A 21,049-nucleotide genomic window follows, 5' to 3' on the forward strand; every position below is an offset into this window, starting at 1 on the left:
GATTTTGCAATGAGCTATCAACAATCGTCTTCAAGATACTTATCATAGTCTTCCTCACAATGATACTTATACTGATCCAGACTAGATTGACAGGCTTACAGGAGGTTTTTGTAGAAGCTTTAAATTCATCTTCAGATGTCAGTTTGAGTATATTAAATAGAAATTTGTTTTTCCAACACTTTAAATTTTCTAATATTGGGTTGAGTTGTGGCCATTGACTGTACATGAGAACTGGAGTTAGTGAATGTGATGTCACCCATAGAAAATGTCTTCCAACCAAATGAATTCAATTCTGTTGCCTTTTTTTTCGCGATAAAGACGCCGCCATGGCAGAGCCAGGCATCCTCATTGTCAGCAGTGACTGGTCTGTGTTGGTTTGAGTCATCATTTCTATGGCAATCAATCAGGAGTGAGCTTGTTGGAAGGCCACACCCCTACCACTCGAAAGCTGGCTACACAAAAATTGGACTTGGGGGGCCAGCAGCACTGCATACTTTTATTAAGGCATCTGATTGGCCAGTTTTTAACTTGAATAACTTGCAATAAAGATTAGGATTAGCAAGAATATGATTAAAGAAAAGGTATCAGAGCAAGATTGGTTATTCTGACAATGACTGAGTAATAGCTATATATTTCACGTTACCGTTGGGACTTGGGTCATCTGGAACCCACGAGACAGCTTGCTAAAGTTGTTTTCCCCCAATGATTTTTGATTTTCACTGGTTTCCATGGCAGACATGAGATCCTGTCCACATTTGTCCACCTTGGGAGGGATAACACGTCAATGTAAGGATGGGGTCATGTGGACCCTACAAGATAGCACAAGGGCTATAGAAATAGGAGATTTTGGCTTCATAGAACCAGCCAGTACTTCCTGTTTGGAATGCGAGGGGGGAGGAGTCACTCAGCTCAGTTCTCATATACAGTCAATGGTTGTAACGATAAAACAGAAAATAAATAAGCAATAACTTGCTTTAGTTTACGTGAAATGCATCAGTATACATATAATTATAGTTTAAGCTTTTGAACGAATTGAAGTCTTGCTTTTACTACAATGCTTGAAATCAATTAACCAACCAACCAACCAACCAACCAACCAACCAACCAATCAAATAATTGAGAGGTTCTTGAAAATACTAGATATAGAAAATAATAAATATAATAAAATATAGGAAACTTTTGAAGTAGACTACCAATTATTTTCAATATTTTGCAATGAACTGAATGAAAAGTATATATATATATATTTTTTGGGATAAAACTTGAGTCAAATGGAACTTTAATTGTAGTTTCAAAAAAAACCCTCAAATATCTGTACTTTCAAAGATCAGACAAAGTGTCGTATTGGAAGAGTTCTAGCCTTCCTTCAGTTGCCTGTAACAATATAAGTGTTTGCATAGCTAAACACCCTGAACCACAGTGGGTCTGGGAGAGAAGATGTTGTGTTTTGCCACTTGGTGTCAGCACTCGCCTGCTGCCAAGATCTGACGTGACATCCAGACTGGAGCAAGGCAGCTTTGGTGCTGCTCAACTGAAGTCATGAGCGTCTTCACAGCTCCAGCAGGGGGTGCTTATTATCTACTAACATAATTATAGCCTCCTGTTTTCATTTTTTATTTTTTATTTTGGGTATTACTTTGTGTGTATTGTGGGCACAGATTTCCAACTTCATTAAAACTTTGCCACGCGTTTCTACAGCAACCAGTCTCCCTGCTCACACACCGCTGGCTGAAATGTTTGTCTTTCTTGTGTTTAACCTAAATATGCCTCACGCTTCTTTTGTTTCCATCTTTTTCCTCTGGTTTTCTCCTCTTTTTGTTGCAATCACTGTAATCTACAGTGTAAATCAAAAAATCCTTTCTTTCCCTCCCTGCCCATCTCGCTCCGCTCTTTTCTGCTCTGTGTGGGCGTTAAGCTCAAGCTGTACTTTCCATTTTGGTACGGTATTGTCATTGTTGCATCCAATCCAGTTAAGATGCTGTGGGAATATGGTTTAAATCTCTCTACCAGTCCCCCCCCCCCCAGTCCCCACCCTCCTCCCTTGCATCTCTGGAAAAAGAGCCAGTTGCTAGGTAACAGTTAATTGTCAAGAAGTAGTTACATGTGTTGCAATGCATCTATAGGTTGTTGGGCTAGTGTTCAGGACTGAAAAAGTAAACCGAATAAGCACGCTGTTGTCGTTTTTTTAAGAGGATGGCGAAAAAGGGGAATATTTTTATCACACCTTGATCTATCTGTGCATCCAGAACAGCAAAAGACAAATATCCTACAGTCGCATTTTAACAACAAGAATTATCCTTTTTTTTAAAAAAAAAAAAAGCTTTTGGCTTCTTGAAATAACTCCTGTTGCTGGACAAAAGCTGTCACTGAATCGGTGACGAGTGGGGAGCGGCGAAGGGTTTGGGGACTTTGATCCCTCGGTTCTGTTTGCATCACTTCTCCACAGCTCTCCCACCTCCCCAAATATCTTCCTGATTTTTTTTCTTCTTTTTCTTACAGGTTTTTGCTCCTAAATCCAGTTGCATGTCTATGAACACAAAGAAGCATGCAACGAAGAGCAGAAGAAACAACAATCTGTAGAAAATAAATGCAGCATGGAGTGGAAATGAAAAAAAATTAACAATTTTACCCCCAAGAAATAAACTAGACAAAAATAAATCAAAATAAAAGTGTATGCACACACCGATCCAAATATAATCCACCATGGAGCTACATGGTGGCAGCTGGCTGCATTTAGAAACATAAGCAGGAAGGGCTGCTAAAGTTCAAACTAAGTGTCAGAGCGGAGAAGACAGGGGGGTTTTAGTGACCTGGATGTCGAAGCCAGTTCTCAGGGTGAAGATGTCTTGTTGATGCCCGAAGTCAGAGGAGAACGAATCCGAAATGACAGAAAGAAACTCAAGTAAGCACTTGTTTCATCCTCGGCATGCAGATGAGGCTCCCTTATGGCCAAGCAGATGAGGCAAGGACCCGGGCAGGACTCACAAAAAGGAAACGTTGGGAACATTGATGCTCAGTCTGATTGGAATCACTTTGAACTTCAGCTGGTGTGCACGTCTGGAATGTTCAGCACAGGCAATTAAATATTTGCGTTTCACGACCACAGCTCAAACTAACAGTTATCCATTTGATGCCAGGCTCACATTTCTAAACCAGAGCGACCCACAAACGCAGATGAAAATTGTGATTTTGGTTTTTAACATGCTCTTTAGGAAAATGATGATGATGATTTAGGAAAATTAGGCATTTCTGAGTATTTCCTTATTCAAAGCCTTGTGAATCAGGAGCAGACAAAAAAAAGTCATAAAAATAGAGCTTATTGTAAAAAAATACTGGGGGGTGGGGGGGTGGGGTGGGGGGGGGGGCAAGCTTCCTGCTCCACTCCATTCTGATGGCTCCACATATAGACGACCAAATCCAATGAAAACCACACACATTTATTGACTTAGGCTAAAAATGGCCCAATCAGAATTCAAATAAACACTGGGAATCACAAAGTGATCAGGGTGGGGTTTTAAAAAAGAGATCCTCTATGCACAGAATTAAAGGTGTGATCCTACAGTGAAGAGACTTCAGCTTGTTGTAAAAGGAGAATTTATGCAATGGTCACAAATACGGCGGCCACCGCGCCATAGGGAGGCGTCGGCTGAAACTTCCAAGATTTCATGCCGCCGCCAGACGTTTTGAAAAACCGTTGCTGGGGTCATGAATGCAGATGTCTGCAGTCAGAAAGGCGGGATGACGCCATGTCATAATGTGGTGTGACTAAATTGGCCTGGTTAACATAGAAGGCAGACCTTAAAGTCCAGAAACAGAGTTTTTTTTTTTTTTTTGACAGCTGCACAGCTCACACACACTCATTCCCCGTCACACTAAGCTCCTTCCCTTTTATGGGTTCCAGTTAATTGGCTGGCCACGCCCAGGAAGGAAGCCACCAATATGCAACAAAAGATGGAAATGTCTTGGAAAGTATCCAGTTAAAGTCAAGTAAACAAAGACAAACATAAATAAACAAAAAACTCAAATCATTACAACCAAAAGGTAAGCAAACAAATCCAAATCCTTACCTTCCGACTCTTAAACAGGAAGTGAAGGCCTCGGCCACCATTTTGTTCTTTAGGCACCAAAAAGAGGAGGTGAAAAACATGACAAAATTATTAAACAAGTCTAAACATTTGGTGGTTGTGTTGCTCATACATGACATGTATAAAAGTGATCACCTATAACAGACAGATGACAAGTAGATACAACTACTTAATCACACGCCACTACGAAAATCAGGCAACAGCTGGCCGACCACAGGACGGTGGCAGCTGGTTTGCAACAACTCAGACTTTGAGCACCTATGTCAATTTACAAATGTACAGTTTTTAGACATCATGCCTCCTCCTGCAAGGGCAAAGCTCAAGCGCCCAAAAAAAACGAAGGTCCAAGTGGTCCGACCACAGCTGGAGTCTTCATTGAATGAAGAGCATGAATACATCAATCAATGACGTTTCCCCATTTGGGGAGATGCTTGCCAGGCCCCCGGCCCATGTCAACGACCCTCGTCGAGTGCCTGCGCGACTACCGTACCATTTCTAACAATCACATGGTGGCAGTGAGACGGCAGCAAAGGGGCAGGAGGTTGACTGGAGGTTCGACCGATCATCACATGATTTTGAGGACCTTGGAGACCCTCCCATCAGTCAATTATACTGCCTTCCTGCCACCCCCTGTCACTGGACTCCCACCTCTCGACGTTCTCTGACCAATGCCCAAAAAGCGTCTGGTTGCCACACATTTGTAACTTGCGGTGTGTAAAAATGCAACTCCCACCTCCCGACTACAAATGCCACCATGTGGCCACGGAACTTTCTGAAAAACTTGCATTTAGGTCGCCGGGCGGTGGCATTTTGGGATACGTGACCATTTGTTTGGAGGGTTCATCAGGGCACATGGGATGGGACAACTTGAACATGTGCCAATTGAGGTTTACAATCAAAGATATTCTGAATAAATTCAGTATATCCTACTTTTTTACTCTAAATCTTGTAGACCCTGAACATGAACATGCTCCTTTATCCTTTGTGCTATCTTAGGCTACGTTCACACTGCAGGGCTTAATGCTCAATTCGGATTTTTTGAAAAAATCCGAATTGTTTGCTAGACCGTTCACATTTCCAAGTAAATCCGAACTTTTGTGATCTCCAGTGTGACCGTGACACGACCCAAACGAGACCCGCATGCGCAGAAGCCAGAAGAATACTCAACGGTGAACGACGTCACTTGTTTGCGGAGCAGATGTCAACAACAGTGTTGTCAAAAGCGGAGCTCTTTTTGTAATATTAAATTTATTTTCACGAAGGAGCAGCACAATTACAATCTTCTCATTTTAAGAAGGCAATGGAGTCGGGATCGTCTGTACCCACTGTTGTGGAATGGAAATGTGTATGTTGGAGCCGCTCGCCCGCGTGTGTGCAAGCGCGTGCCGCGATAGAGAATAGAGGGGGGGGGGGCAGTGTGTGCGCGCATTCATGTTGTGTGTTACGGATGACGGTAATAGAAGAAGGTTTCCCCCAGAATAAATGCTATGGACTCTTTATTAACCCGTTCTGGAGAATCTAAGGATCAGAACAGGGAGGAGGAGGAGGATCGCCTCGGGTCCCCCGCGCTTGAGCACGGTCAAAGGGGAGAAAGAAAAAAAAGTTATCGCGGTAAAGGTTCAACACCACGCTCTGCCATTTATCTGGAAATTTTTTCAAAAACCGCCCAGTTGCGATCAGAGCCCTGGAGTTTGGCCTGAAAAGAGCGATCAGCCCAAATATTAATCCAATCGGGGATCTCGCTTCCCTTCCACTGACTGATCTCAGCAGCATCGTCCACCATGGTTAATGTTTACGTTCTCGTTCCCGCCTACTTCAACGCAAAATGATGACGTTTGTTGCGTGTCGATGACGTACAGTTCGGAATCAAGTCGCCTGGCCGGTCAGACGGCGGTCGCAATTGAAAAGAACGGCTACAATTCGGAATCAGGACGGCAAACCCACGGGGCCTGGGTCGCAATTGAAAAGATCGGATCTGTGTCATTCAGACTGTCATGAAAAGATCGGAATTGGGCCGCTTAGGGGCAAAAAAATCGGAATTGGGTCGTTTCAGCCTGCAGTGTGAACGTAGCCTTAGATGACCCCACCCTTACATTGACGTGTTATCCCAACCATGACAAAGGTGGATAAAGGTGAAGAGGATTTCATGTAATCCATGGACACCAGTGAGGATCACAAATCATTTAAGAAAAAAGGTTCAGCGCACTGTCTTGTGGGGTCTAGATGACCCAACTCCCAATGTCAAAGTGCCTAGGATAGCACAAGGGTTAATACCAGAACTGTTGTCAATGACATCAACAGGCAAACAAAAAATGTAATATTTACGTTCTGTAACTTAAAAAGTGCTGCGAACCCTGAACATTTTCAGTTCTTGCTCTGCCCACCCATGTGTGTTGAAGTGTTCTTGGGCAAGACACAGAATCCCATACTGCTCCCAGTGGTGGCACTTTGAATGACAGCTCTGTGGCCATTGTCGTGTGTGTGCATGTATAGAGTGTAATTTGTAAATCCCTTGGTTCTTGAAAGAGGTAGAAAAGTGTACGCATGAGAGAACGCTATTTGTCCTTTACCCGTAACAGCAGGTGTTGTGTTCACATTGTTACAACAATCGCTTATAAAAACTGTACGGTTCAGGGGTGGAAACAGCTTTTTCTTAGCCCCATTGAAAACGAGAGGAACCACATTACTGAGGTGTAAACACAAAAAAAAAAACGTTTCTGGTTTCTAAATCCAGTTCAGATTACGTAATTTAGCTTCTTTTTTTCTGTTCAGCAGGCACCCCCACACAGCACAGAGCAGTTTGCAGAACACCCACTTTAACTGTTTGGCTGATCACACCACAGTTGTCTCACAACGGTCCAGTTCAACAATGAGGCGTTGGGGAGAAAATTACAAAAAGGCCAAATTTGAATCCACAAGAAGCCCGTCTATGTCACAGCCGTATATGCAAGACAAAACGCCTTGCGTAATTGAATAATGTGAAGCAACTTGATGTAATGTATGAGCTCAATGTATGATTTGAAGGCAAAATAAGAATGGGCATGCTGCTATAGTCAAACAAACACAAGGATTAAGGCAGAACTGAAAGCCTTTAGTGCCAAACAACTGTGTTTATAGTCCAGACCTGCCCACCATAACAACAAACAAATGAGAATGCAACAAAGGAGGGAACAAAATGAAAAAATAAAAAAATTGGTTCCAAATTTGCCTCTTTAATACCTAAAAATGAAATAAAAGTAAAATATGAACATGTCTTTAGTTGTTGTCAAGCTAAAGAGGAAATAACCCATATTTGACCCCCCCCAAAAAGAGCAAGACAGTTAAGATTTCATATTTTTTATTAATACTCAACACTTTTATCCCAAAAAGACAGAAGAATATTATTTCTCAGCACTTATTTGGACATTAACTGTGTTAAATTTCATTTCAGTATTACTAAATATTCAATCAGTTTTGAAATACTCTCTTCACACATTTAATATCTCTCCATAAAAAAGAAAGAAAGAAAGAAAAGTGAACAAAGTTGTCATCATATGTACATGTTTTTCACATTCTGTACAGCTCAGAGATGTCAGTTTTCTTCTGTGGAAAAACAGAATCATTTTAGACAAAAGAGTGGAAAAAGACCATCTCTATAAAAATACAGTGTCTATTGTGCTCTCTGGATACCAATTATGATTTTTTTTGTTTGTTTGCGAAAATCAACCTTTGTATAGATTCAACACAGAGCTTCACTCATATGTGTTTAATCTGTGTCACAATAAGTAATTGCACATTTCCTGGCCTAAAATCCTAATAAAAGCAGTTTGGTGCAGGGAGATAAATTGATTTTAAGATTTATCCCAAATAGATTTTTTTCTTTCTTTTCTTTGTTTTTTATACAATTTTATCAAAAGTTCATGAGTGTGAGGTAAAATATTTACACGTCCTTCTGTGGTAGATGTACAATAAACGTCTATTTTGCGCACTTTGTCTCTCTTCCGTAAATGAGCACACACGGAGGTAATCAAGCGTATGTTTTCAGGCACATACAATAACAAATAATGAGATCTATTTAGAGGGGAGAAATGAAAACGACTGAAAAAGCATCAGAAATGAGAAAAGGCGCCACTCCTTCGATGGCAATAAATGTGTAAATTAAGATGACGTCTTTGTTTAAAGGAAGTGAAACTATTAAGTGACAACTGATGAATTTTCCTGTTTTTTTTTAGACCTATCAACTGAGTGCTTCCCTTTATGAGAAAATCTAAAACACACTCACACCTACTGTACCACATGGATCATCAGCCATCAAAAGTGAAAATTAACAGGTATTGCTCAAAAACATGTCATTTTTGAGGCAGAAAAGAAAAAAAATCAAGTTTAAAAAAACTATACATATATATATATATATATATGCATACATGCAAGTCCTTACAAACATCACAGATTTTATCATAACCACTGACTTGTCAAATGAGGAAAAAGGTAAAGTTTTGATGTCAACTGGCCTTATAAAAAAATCATTTTTTTTGTTTGTTAAGAAGCAAAAGTTGGGTTTAAATGGCAATAAGTGGCGTAAAACAATAATGCAAAACATGTATCAGAAAAAGGACACAGCGTGGTTTGAAGCCAAACACTTTTCACACAGTACCAAAGTTTGTGTGCTTTTGCAACACTGTCTACTAGTTCATCTAGTTTTTTCATTCATTTTCCTGAAATGCGCAGTCCTCTTAATCCATGCAAGACTTTGGACCTTAGGGAAATTTCCTTTTCATAGTCAAACTCGTGTGCCTTCAAGTGGTGAAAGTACTTACCATTATTCTCCGATATTTTAAAAACGGCCAGCTGCTGTGAGTTTATTAAAAATAATCAGTGGTCTGCTGGCTTTACTTTATTAAGGTTGATTTTAGGTGGGCTAGCTTAGCATAAAGACTGCACATATGAGGATGTTAAACAATCTCTGTGCAAATATTGCAAAAAATGTGAACCACCAATAAAAAGACATTGAGCTTTCATATAACAAATGGACTATAGATGGCACCTTTTGTTTTCTGTGAGAAAAATGGTTTCCATGCAACAGCCTCTTCAAAGCTTCTCTCCTATCAGCCTTAGTCTCCTAGCTACAAACCCTCTTTTTTGGTCTTTATTTATTTTTTAAAATCTACTTCTGGCGGGAATCACCATAGCAACCGCTGACAGAAAAGCTGATTGCCTCCTTTAGCCCTTTGACTTCTTGGTGTCAATCCTATCAATTTCTCTCCCAGTTTCTAAATATTGTTGTTATAAATATGAAGGTTTAACAAAAAAGAGGCTTTTTAGAATATTTTTTCAAACCACATTCCATTAATTGGAGAGAACCTAATGCTAGTGAAGCTAATGAGGGAATCTAATGAGAGAAGCTAATGGGGAATCTAGTGATATTCAAGTATGTTCATGCTTGTACGTGTCAAGAGGAACGTTTGGTATTGTGATGTCTTTTGGCAAATGTCAGATCGGCGAAGAAAGTAAGGGACGTATGGTTCGCGCATGCAGGGTTGTGTGGGGAAACCGATAGAGTCCCGCATACAGGGGGGTATTCGAGAATTGTGGGATACCATTCCCTTTGCCTGTCTGGATGGATTTGTGTTTAAGTGTGGGCTTTTGTCCAAATGAGTTTAGTTGTTTAGCTGTTTTACTGTGTTTTGCCTAGTTTTTTTTCCAGTTATGTTGAATTCTTTCTGCACCATGAGTGAGAGGGAGGAAGAGGATGAAGAGGTTATGTGGCACCACTACTGCTAAGTGATGTAATGTTAAAGTTGGAGAAATGGTAAATGAAGTTATGATTCATGTTTCAAATCTATTTTGTTTAATTCATTTTATTGTTATAAAAATTAGTATATCTGCAGGCTCAAACTTAGACATATGAGAGTTTTAAGAAGTACAATTAATTAAGATGGAAAACATTTAATTGAATTATGTAAATTTGAGTTGTAAAAATAATTATTGAATTGGATAGACGTAAGAAATTAGGTTGAATAAATTTAACTCAATTACCTGTTATCAATTGAAGTAATTCATTTAAGTTTGATAAGTTATATTTATATATATGCGTCACAATGAAAATAGAAATGAGATAGAAACTCATACGTTTACTTTGTCCGTTTTTTTGCCAAGCAGAAACTCTTTCATTTGCTGATCCTTCTGTGTTACTTTTTTGATAGGCGTATAATCTGCCGTCATTAAAATCTCAGACTCCGTCTCACAAAAGTATAGCGCTCTCTTCTTTCCTCCACGCGTTTCCATTGTGACTCCGGAAATCAGCGATCCATTGAGAATGTCTTTATTTACTTGCCGTGCACGCGCATTAACCCAGGGTTACCAAGTCGAGCGAAATTACGCCAACTCATATCCGGTCTATTGAAACCGACATACCCAGAGTAAGGAACTTCAGGCGGACTTCAGCCAGAGATCAGGGTTAAAGTCAGGGTAGTTTAATCTTGCTTTCTGGAATACCCCCCATATCAGCTAGTGACAAAGCTAATGAGAGAAGCAAATGCTAGTGAAGCTGAGAGAAGCTAATACTAGTGAAGCTAATGTTGGTGAATGCTGAAAAGGAAGTTCTCTTGTGGTTCAAACTAAATACGTTTTTTGCTAAATATTTTGATGTACTAGATATGCACATTAGCCTTTTCTTCTGTCATCCTTAGAATTTACAGGAATAGATTAAAGTTATCAAAATACTTGGGAAAAATGGAAAACTATGAACGCATAAAACATTAGCTACTTTTTGTGCATTCAAAAGTAATTGTAGAGATTTTTCTTTAATTTCTGTTACTCCAGTTCAATACAAGTTTGCCTGACAAAAAATAACACCATGACTGGAGCTCTTTTTTTGTTTGGCTACTTCAGCACCTTTTTTTTTTTTTAGCCTTTACGCACATTTGTAGCTTAGCTAGGAACAACATACTAAAATGGTATCAGGCTATTTAAAGGCCTATTGTGCAAATGTTAAATCATTGTTCTCCTCCTCTCACTCAGGTGTGACCTTCTTACAGCAGTCACAAAAAGATTTACAGCTCATTCCAGCAATAAAAGCTTTCGTCAGAGGGTCCATTATTTCATACTCCCAAATGGCAAATGTCATAGCCAATTGAGTTCGACCCAATGAGGCAGCGTGAGAACAAGACGAGAACATTAAACGCAATTTACATTAGATTTACAATGATAGCAAGGTTTTGGGTCATCAGTTACAAAGAGCTGAGTTGTGGGGGGAAATTTTACTGGTATTTCAGATTTATTGTGTTGTAAAATAAAGAGAAAAGCTTGCGTTTAAGTAGGAATTTTCTTCATTTTTGTTTGCTAATCCTTTAAATCCCTCAATCCTTCATTGCAATTGGTTGTTTCAAGTACATCTGTTGTCCTAAAGAAGACGATAGGAAAATCAGTGGTAGTCCTTTTAAGGCACATCCAGCTCAAACTGTCAGACCCTTTTGGTACTGTAAAGCAGAAATTAATGAAAACAATGAAAAATCTGTATGATTTTGTTACATCTTTAGCCCAAAAAAAGAAAAAACGGATCCTAACAAATTTACAAGTACATACAAAGTACTCTGTAAGTCATGCCTTTTAAATACACTTCACGGTAATAGAAGAAAAAAAAAAAAAGCAAACATGGATAATTTAGAGCAAAAAATAGTTCAACACAGGAATCCAAAAAAGATCTGCACTGTTGATTGATCAGTCGGTCTTCTGCAATGTCAGGAAGCTAAGAAATAACATCATACAAATATATAACATAAAATATTTATATAAATAAAAATTCAAAACAATACAAATCAATCGTCATTTAACACTGGAATAATAATTAACGACAGTATCAACATCGTCATTACAATTTTTATTAGCTTACCCTGTTACTTCAGCAAAAGTATAGATTTCCCATTCATGATTGTAATTCCATTGAAAAACAAAGTGTTTTGGTCTTGAGAAATTGTAAGGGAGAGACTAAGATACCAGCATGTGGAGAGAGAAGAGATTGGAGAATTGATTTCACCTTTTCCAACTCCCAGCATCCCTCCCTCCAGTGCTTCGTCTTTTCCAGACCTGTCTGTTGCGTTGGAGCAACACCAAAATCCGGTCTTTTCATAATCGAACACGTCTCCTTTGCTTCCTGCAGCAGCGCTTTTACTGTTTTTCCAACTCTTTTCATTTCACTGCAGTGGGATCAACACACAAACTTTTGTGTCTCCTCATTTTTCTGCAAACATCTCATCCTGCGGTGGGGTTGCACTTCTCCCTCATAGCCACTTTTTGTCTTTTTTTCCTCTTACTTTGACTTCACTATCAGACATCGGACTCAATGCTGGAGAGCTTTTCATATACGTGTCCATTGCTGGCACCATTGAAGGGTCTCTGTCCCTGCCCCAGACCTAACGTGTCCCTGCCTCCAGGAAGAAGTTTGTTGGCCCCATGGTTGTTCCCCATGGGCCCTCCCAGACACATTTCTTTAGGGTATCTCGTGCCCACATTAGACATCACGCCAGCTGTAGCAGATGCGGGCAAATAGGAAGTCACTCCCATGGAGCCACGGAATTCACCTCCTCGGTTGTTGTTGAGAAGTTGCTGTTGCTGCGCCTGTGGTTTTTTGATGTAGTATGGTTTGGCACCGTGTAATAGACACTGGTCGTCCCCGAAGGTTGGGATGAAGGGGTTCTGGTTCACCTTATCTGGGTAGAGAGATTTAGACAACGAGTAAGTCCCGGCCCCTCTGCCACTACCACCACCACCACCACAGCCCCCACCTCCCATCATAGCTCTATCTCTGTCCCTCAGGTCTCTTTCTCCCACCGAACGTCGATGCAACCCACCTTCACCCCCACGGAACAAACTGAAGGAAGAACCTCCTGCAGTCCTATCACCACCTACTCCTCCAAACAATGGGGACTCCCTCTCACCTGCATACCTTTCAAACATGTGAGCATAGGGGCTAGGACCTTCCATGAAACGGTCCTTGTCTTTCAAGCTCACGCTTCGGGGCTGAAGAAACTGCCCGCCAGCGCCCCCACCGGCCCCTCCCATGCGGCTGGCTCCCTCTCTTTGCAGATCAACAAATGTGTCGTAGGAGTGTTGCCTCCGTAACACCTTTCCACCTGGCCCTAGCTTTCTTCGCTGAACCTGAGTTTGGGTTTGGTTGGGTCCTACGCTGCTCTTCCCTCCAGAGAACGTCATGTTGATATCCTCGCTGATGTTGTAAAGGTTGCTTGGCTGCATCTTGCAGGAGTCACAGCGTTTACACGTAGCAGAGCTGGGGCGACTGCTGCCACCGGCAACTCCACTAGCTGGGCACGTGCCGCCTCCTCCTACACCTGCACCATGATGACACACACTGTGGCAGTTACGACATTCCCAATCACCCCCTGCTATGCCTCCTCCCCCAAGCCCAGAAACCCCCTTTTCCCAGCAAGTTTGGGCTTGTTGCCCAGCTGACATTGCACCAACCCCACTTTTGCTCTCCTGCTTCTTTCCTTTTCCTTTGAGGAAGTCTTCCACAGGAACTAAGCTTTGACAAATACCACCACCGCTACCACCGCCCCCACCGCTTCCTCCACTTCCACCTTCTTGCTCCCACTTGGCCTTGCCCTCCTTGGAGCGGAACTGGTCCGCATAGAAATCCCTCTGGCTGTCTTTGTCTTTGCGGAATAAGAAAGGTGAAGAATTACCGGCTCCTCCTCCCCTTTTCCGCTCCAGGGGAGGTGAGACCGTGCGGTGAGCCAGAGGCCCGTAGGGGAAGTGGTGGTGGACGGTGTGGTGGTGGGGTCTCCTTCTGAAGGCGTTCAGTTCTATCTCGTCCTGCTCCCGTCTGCACTTGGCAGAGGCCGGCCTCTTTTTCAGGCTGTCCCTGTACTGCTTACGTCTTCTGGCGTTGCCCTCCAGGTTTCCATAGGTGACGGTGTGCGTGGAGATGTCCGATACATCAGATCGAATGTTCCCGTCATCATTTCCCGAGCCCGCCCCACCCCCACCACAATATCTTTCATGACCCCCAATGAGCCCTGTGCTGGATGCGCCTCCTTTGAAAGAAAACCTTCCATAAGCGTTGCTTCCTTTGAATGCGCCTTGACCAGAATCCTTAAGGGTGTGTCCAGCAATCAGGTCGAATTTACTTGTATTCCTGTGGGTCATAGAGGGACGTGGTTGGGTAGTGAAGATAGGCGCTACCCCTCCACCCAAACTGTCGCAGTCGAACATGCCACCCTCCAAAGAACTAGCGCTGCCTAAGCTACGCGGCCTATTAGGTGGGGGGCCGGACATACCCAGTGACGAGGCCGGGTGGTGGTGCCGGTAATGGTCCTGGTACAGGTTGCTGTCCTTTAGGGGCAAGTTGCCAAAAGTCCTCTCCACCTCGCTGATGTAATCACTGAACATGTTGTCCTCCGCCATATAGGGAGGCACAGACTTACAGTCCCCAGGGTGACCCACCAGGCTGCGCCGGTGCTCTTGGATATCATAGATGGCTGACTCACGGCCGCTGTGGCTGTACTCCAAAGCTGCATGTGGAGAACCATTTATGCCAGGGACTGCAGTCATGTCTTTGGCAGTGCGGAGCAAACGCAGAATATTGGAGTGGGTGTTGTTCATGTTCTTCTTGATAGTAGATGAGGGTGAGTCTACGGTTGACTTGTTTTCCTCAATTTGGACCCCATGGATGCAGCTGTAGATACCCTGTAGCATGACAAAAATGAAGATATAGGGAAGCCAAAAAAGTACGAGAAACAGTCTACAAAAAACAACAGAATTAAAACACCCTGTCACCCCTGAGTGCTGACATTCTATCGACTACCGTAACTCTTTAACTGTTTACCTTAACTAATGTAATTCCTGCGGATTCTGAAACAGAGGAAAGCAGCTTTGCACTGACATGCAACACTTTACAGTATTGAGGTGTTTACAGAATCAACGTAAGTCAGCCGATTCAGATTCAGAGAAAAGCCGTTGTGAAAAGCCACTTTTCTCTGCGTTAAGTGTCGCCTGCAACATCTTGGTTGTAAAAGGGTTAGAATGTGCACCGCTAGCTTTAAAACAAAAATTTCAAAACCTGACCAGACTCCTGACCTAACTCTGCAGGTGAAGCAAAGCAGAAACAAGCAAAAAAACAGTCAAACACTTCCCAAACAATTCCAAATTGTCATAAAGTAGGAGCTCGTGAAGTCCCTAAAGGGTTCAATAGACCATAAAATGTCTTTCGTTTACATGTAGACAACAAAGACCACTGACAGTTAATAATTCATGAAATCTCAGTTTGGCTTCTACTTTAAGATTTACTCATTTCTTTTCCTAGAAGCATAGAAAACCAGAATGTGACTGTTTTGTTTTCTTGGCCTGATCTGTAGAATGAACACTAACACTATAGTATGTAAAGTAATTTTTTTTTTAAAGTGACGTGCCCACGTGATAACGTTCATTAACATTGCAGATCACACTGTCGGACTTTGTCGCCAAGGATGACAAAAGTTTAATTTTGGAAGTACAAAACCATAACATTATGTAGGACACAAAACATGCATTTTACAAGTGAAACGAACTACACGTCATGGGGGTGGCAGGACTAACCACTCTTATGGAAGGCAGAGGGGACGGACTTCGCACGCAAGGCAAACAGACTAGTGTAAATCCAGGGTTCCAGTAGGTCAAACAGTGTGTTATTTAGGTGTTGCCGGCGACATATCCAGTGATAGAGGGTTAAGGCGACATGGAGTAGAGCGAACCAATCCACACAACACACCTATTGGATGCTTGTACTGAATTTTTCTAAAGTAAAGCTAAATAGGGATTGAAAACTAGATATGTTTACAGGATTGTGTAATGGCTTAGCCTCATGTGGATATAACTTTTTCAGTCTTTAGTGACCCAAAACAAGAACTTTTATTCATCCACTTGCACTGAATCACAGAAAAAACATTTATCTTAGTTTAATGGTAAAACCCAACTTCTTGTGTCAGAGAAAGACTATGTGACACAAGTTTTTTTCCAAATTGTGGCTTGGGGAAATCTGGTTAAAGTGACGGCCAAATCTGAAAGGTTGAGGACACACGATCCACCACCCAGCATGCAGCCAACATTTCTCAAAGATGTCAACTTGTCAGAAACAGTTTCCCTCTGTCTCTTAGTCACTTTCCCCATCACTGAGCTGCACTCATGAATATGAATAGTCTAGAGTTGTTCCTCAAGTTTCTTAGTGACAGTTGTCTCAATGGGGCTGCCTGTTTTAATGGTTGCCATAAAATGTAATAGAATAGAGGCCGCCATTGTACTGCCTTGTATGAATATCTAATTCAGTCTTTACATCAGCCAACCACAAGACTCTTTTTGTAATTCATTAGCTTTTATCACTTCATTGGATCTATTTTTTAGATCTGATAAAGTTGCCCTTCATTTGTCCCCCAAATGGGAGCTTTTGTCACATATTTACTCGTATAGCCATACAGGAAGAAGACAATTGATCCACGGGTCCTAATATCATCCTAATATCTATTTTAAAGGGACAACAGTTTGAAATGAATAGTAGTAACAATAGATTTGGATGTTTGGATTGTGTACTTTTACAGGAGCAAGGAAAAGGACCTATGATGTCTCTTCGTCATACACGTGGCTCGTAACAGTCTGTTACTAAAGTAGCAGCTTAGAGACGTGGACGTTCATCTTCATCAATGATGATAGCTTGCTACCGAACCTGAAGTGTCTCATTAAAAGTGTTGATGTGAGTGTTTTTGTTTTACAGCTACACAGACTACAACAGCCACAGGTAACAAGGTGAGTCATGGCATCCTCCTGACTACCTCAATCCATCTCCGCCATGGCCAGTGGTTTCAGGAAAGCTGCTCTTGTGATGGCTCTGTCAGGACCATAAAGGTCAGAACCAAAATAAAACCCGAGAGTACTTACTCTGCTGATGGAAAAGGTAACCCCGGGCGTTCCCGAACACGCTCCCATGAAGCAGAATCGCAGCTGCCAGTAAAACCAATGTTCGCAGATGAAGGTGATGAGGGACAGGATCATGGCAGCCCCGAGCATGTAGAAGACCCCCGCCATGTTGTCCACGTCCAGCTGACTGCTCATCACCTCGTTCTTCTCGTTGTGGCAGATGCCCGTCAACCACAAAGCCTCCAGCTCCTCCATCTCACCTGCAGAAGAAAAGAAATAGCAGAGTTTTAATGTCATGTGACGTGACCTTAGCGATTTCACCTAAATACATTGTCAGAAGATATGAAAATTTTAAAAAATGTGGCGTTGAAGCCACAAACAGCAAACGTCCTGTGTATACACAACATGTCATGTTGTATCACTTTAACCACAGACTGCCCTGAGGTTCATCTACACTAACCAAAATGTGTGCAGATCCACCCTTCTTCACAGCTGACCTATGGGTTTGACAGTCCTCTGTAAGAGGAAGTGTTCAGTCACGTGACAAGTGTTTCCGTCATGAAAAGTGTCCCTCTCAGTTCCACATGCCTATGAGGAGAGAACACGTCTGCACAGATTTGTCTGGGCACTGATTTCTCCACTGCTTACATAATGCTGGTTAGCTCCTGCATGTTTGTACAGACGAGAGAACATTTGTGTTTTTACCAGGATATTTACCAGGAAATAGGGCAGCAAAAATCTCCATTATATTCATACATATGTGGATATATACATATGTGGGATGAAAATTTTTCTCACTTTTTATTTTATATTAATACATTTTCATGTTCAGCCTTTTTAGATTCCGCTTGTTGTATTTTCTGCACCCTAAGGCGCACTTAAATACGACAGAGTTTGTAGTGCCGGTTTACAAACAGCATTTATTGTCAGGGAACGAAGATGTGGACACAAGATGCAGGACGACAGAAGTTGAGAAACACAAGGATTTAATCCTGAGGAAGGCTCTGAGACTCGTAAACTAGTAACAGTCATAAGAGAACGATCCGGTGATAAGTGAGGAGGAACACAAGGTATATATACACACAACAGTGATTGACAACAGGTGAGTAAAACAGGTGCTGGCGATGAAGACGTCAAGTCCACAGAAGCACAACAGAACACCGAACCGGAACCTAACAAAATAAAAGCCCCAACCCGGAAGTGAAGGTGAACCTAACCGCCCTGGACCCCAGTACCCGACATTTATTTCCTTAAAATTATGACTTCAAAGTCGTAAGTTTACAAGATTTAAATTTACAAGAGATACTGTGTTCATGCAAAACAGATCTGTCTTTAAGGGTTTAGTATTTGTATTAGTCTAATAAAGCAACTTCAAAGATTGTTGGCACTACAGTAAAGTTCAAAATTGTCCAGTGTGTTATTAAAATTAGATGTCTCTTATTCACTTTCGAAATGTAAAATTTTTTTAGTAAAAGAAGAAACTTTTTTTATTTATTTAAAAATGATTTAAATTTGCAAGCACGTCTTTTTGTTGGCATCAAACGTACATAAAAAAGGCAAAGACAATAGAGACACAACAGGAAGAAAAACTGACATGAACTAATTACAATAGTCCATCGTTTTTGGCGGGAGTTATGTTCCAAAAATAACCCACGGTAAGGGAAATCCACGAAGAAGGATTACAGATGTTTTAAGACTGTCAAACCCCTCAGGACACACTTTCTCCACTTTTTTCAGACAGACATGAACATTTTCACACTTTTCTTTCTCAAAGTCAGGGAATAATAAGTCCAGTATTAAAGATCTGCTCACCATCAAAGACTCATGTAAATACTGTACTGGAGACACAGCACAGTGGAGACTGACTGACAAGGCCAACGGCCAATCAGGTGCAGAAAACAGTGTGCTGTAAAAGAAAAAAAGCATGCAAAGGGGACTGAAAAAAATCGAGACCGAGATAGGCGTACCGTGATGTAGCGAGGGATCACTGTATTTATTCCCCAATTCATTTTGTACTTTTATCAAAATAATCTTGATTGTATCTGTGGTTTTCAACCAATACTGCCGTTTCTCTCAGTACCAGATCGATTCTGTTCTATGATTGAGCTTTGTTAATGAAAGGTTCAGCTCCCACACAGCTAGTTTTTTTTAACCACAGAGCACCCGCTTCTATTGTGTTCTAATTTTAGCCTAGACAATATGGAATCAAATACGACACAAATCTGTGGGAAAATCCAGGGGATTATTCTCTTTCCACTACCCATGCCATTGCATAATCTCTCCAATCTCTTTTCTTCTTCCCTTGAACTATTTCTATCTTTTCCTGTCTGGAGCTTGTGTACGTTCAGACTGTTGTGTATGACTTCCTGCTCCGTTAGCTCACCTTCTGCTCAAACAGGACGTGACAGATGTGAGCAAGCAACGGTGAGTCTGAGGCGCTGCTCCCAAAACCACAAGACCTGAAGACGCAGCAGACATTCGGGAACGTGCACAAACGCTGAATGATGAACGTCGCAGACACCCCGTCTACCCACACGACATCGCCAACACGGTGCGTCAAAGTTGGAGCGGATGTGAATCCTGAGAATCTGATCCGAGGTGAATGACCCATTTTTCCATCACGCAGGCTTGAACGGAAAGTGTTAGCACCTCAAAGGCCACGGTCCGGGTGTGTGTCAGCATGCTGGGGTTTATGAGATTTGGCAGGAAGTTAGGAGACCGGTGAACCTGGACTGTATCTTGATGCGAGGGCAAAAGTTCACAATGGCGACATTTGTTTCATCAATGTCAAATTTTCCACAAAAAATAAGCTAAAAGCTGTTGTACCCCCCCCCCCCCCCCCCACACACACACACACACATTTAAATGAAGAGGACAGACTTCCTGCTAGGTATTCACCAAATTTCTACTTCTCGCTTGTTAATAACATACAAGCTGCCAGATTGTACTGATATAGCACCCCCAAGTGTGGTACCTTTTTACACCACTCATTTATTCTCCAACCCCCACCTAAAAGGAAGAATTATAGCAGAGAGGCTATTGAGTCCAGCTACACAGACACAGATGGATGTCGTGCACGCTTAAGGACATCCACCTGGCAGCACAGGAACCACTTTTTGAAGACATGAAAGGCTTTTAAGTGTTAGGAGTGAATTCAGCAGCATTTCTTTTTGTAATGGGGTTTCACATAAACAAACTAAGTGTTGAAGCAGATCAACAAAGTGTCATATCGGGATTTTGTTTGCCTTGAGCTGATTTGAGGCAATCTGTTTTTTAGCTCCATGGACGTACGTGACGTCAGTTAAACGTGTCTTTTAGAAAATGTCTAACTACCAAAGAACGTGGTTGGAAAACATCCAATGAGCTTTATATAAAGTAGAGGCTTTCACACTCATCTGTTAGTCAACACCCACCCATTATTTTAATGAAATGGGAATCAAAAGCGGGGCTGTGTATGGGCAAGAGTCTGGCGATACGAAAAAAGTATAACTTTGAAAAAACATTGTCTGAATACTGAAGTGTGACGTCACCCACAGAAAATGACTTCATTCCAGCTTCAACAAAATGAAGTCTATTTAGTCGCCGTTTTTTCGCGGTGAGGTGCAGAGATGCTGGAAGAGTCTTCAGTGGTTCGGTACCAACTACTGGGGTTTAAGTGGAACACCAAAAAAAGATGCTGAACTAAAGGTTTGCTCAGAAATAACAAATGAAAAATAGTTTTTCAAGCATTTGAAACTAATACCAGAAAATGATCCCAATATTTCCCAGAACCAATTTTAGTCAACATCTCTAATGAAAAGGTGAAAATAAAGTACCATAGAAGCTATTATAACTAAAATAAATACTTTATTATAGTTAAAAATACTTTTGAAACCCGTGTGTAATAATGTTTGTTTAGTGTTTACTGATTTTTTTCTTTTTCTTTTACAAGCCTCTGATGGGTTTCTTCATGAATGGCATGTAACTCAACTTTTTTGTTTTTTAAATAAGGTTCAACCTGGAAGTTTGGCTAAATTGTACAAAGAAAAAGTGACCGCCAGAGAAGGTTTGGCGCCCTGGGCGAAACACTGAACGGTGCCCCC

General features: G+C 41.6%; 1 protein-coding gene across 6 annotated transcripts in view; it reads right to left on the minus strand.

The window, feature by feature from the left end:
• Nucleotides 1–9,781: 9,781 nt before the first annotated feature.
• grin2bb (glutamate receptor, ionotropic, N-methyl D-aspartate 2B, genome duplicate b) overlaps nt 9,782–21,049 on the minus strand; it is a 142,754-nt gene continuing 131,486 nt past the window's right edge. For 3 of the 6 annotated variants that reach the window (XM_078945517.1, XM_023955858.2, XM_078945509.1), the window contains 2 exons: nt 16,989–17,227; nt 9,782–14,768 (listed from right to left, as the gene is read on the minus strand). In XM_078945517.1, the coding sequence (XP_078801643.1) occupies nt 12,390–14,768; nt 16,989–17,227 (2,618 nt within the window). In that variant the 3' untranslated portion in view covers nt 9,782–12,389. The remainder of the gene's footprint in view (nt 14,769–16,988; nt 17,228–21,049) is intronic. The other 3 variants (XM_078945539.1, XM_011474390.4, XM_020702419.3) reach the window with 2 other exon arrangements.

This window comes from Oryzias latipes, chromosome 1, assembly GCF_053564925.1.
Source record: "Oryzias latipes strain Hd-rR chromosome 1, Olatipes_Hd-rR_3.1".
Classification (NCBI taxonomy): Eukaryota; Metazoa; Chordata; class Actinopteri; order Beloniformes; family Adrianichthyidae; genus Oryzias; species Oryzias latipes.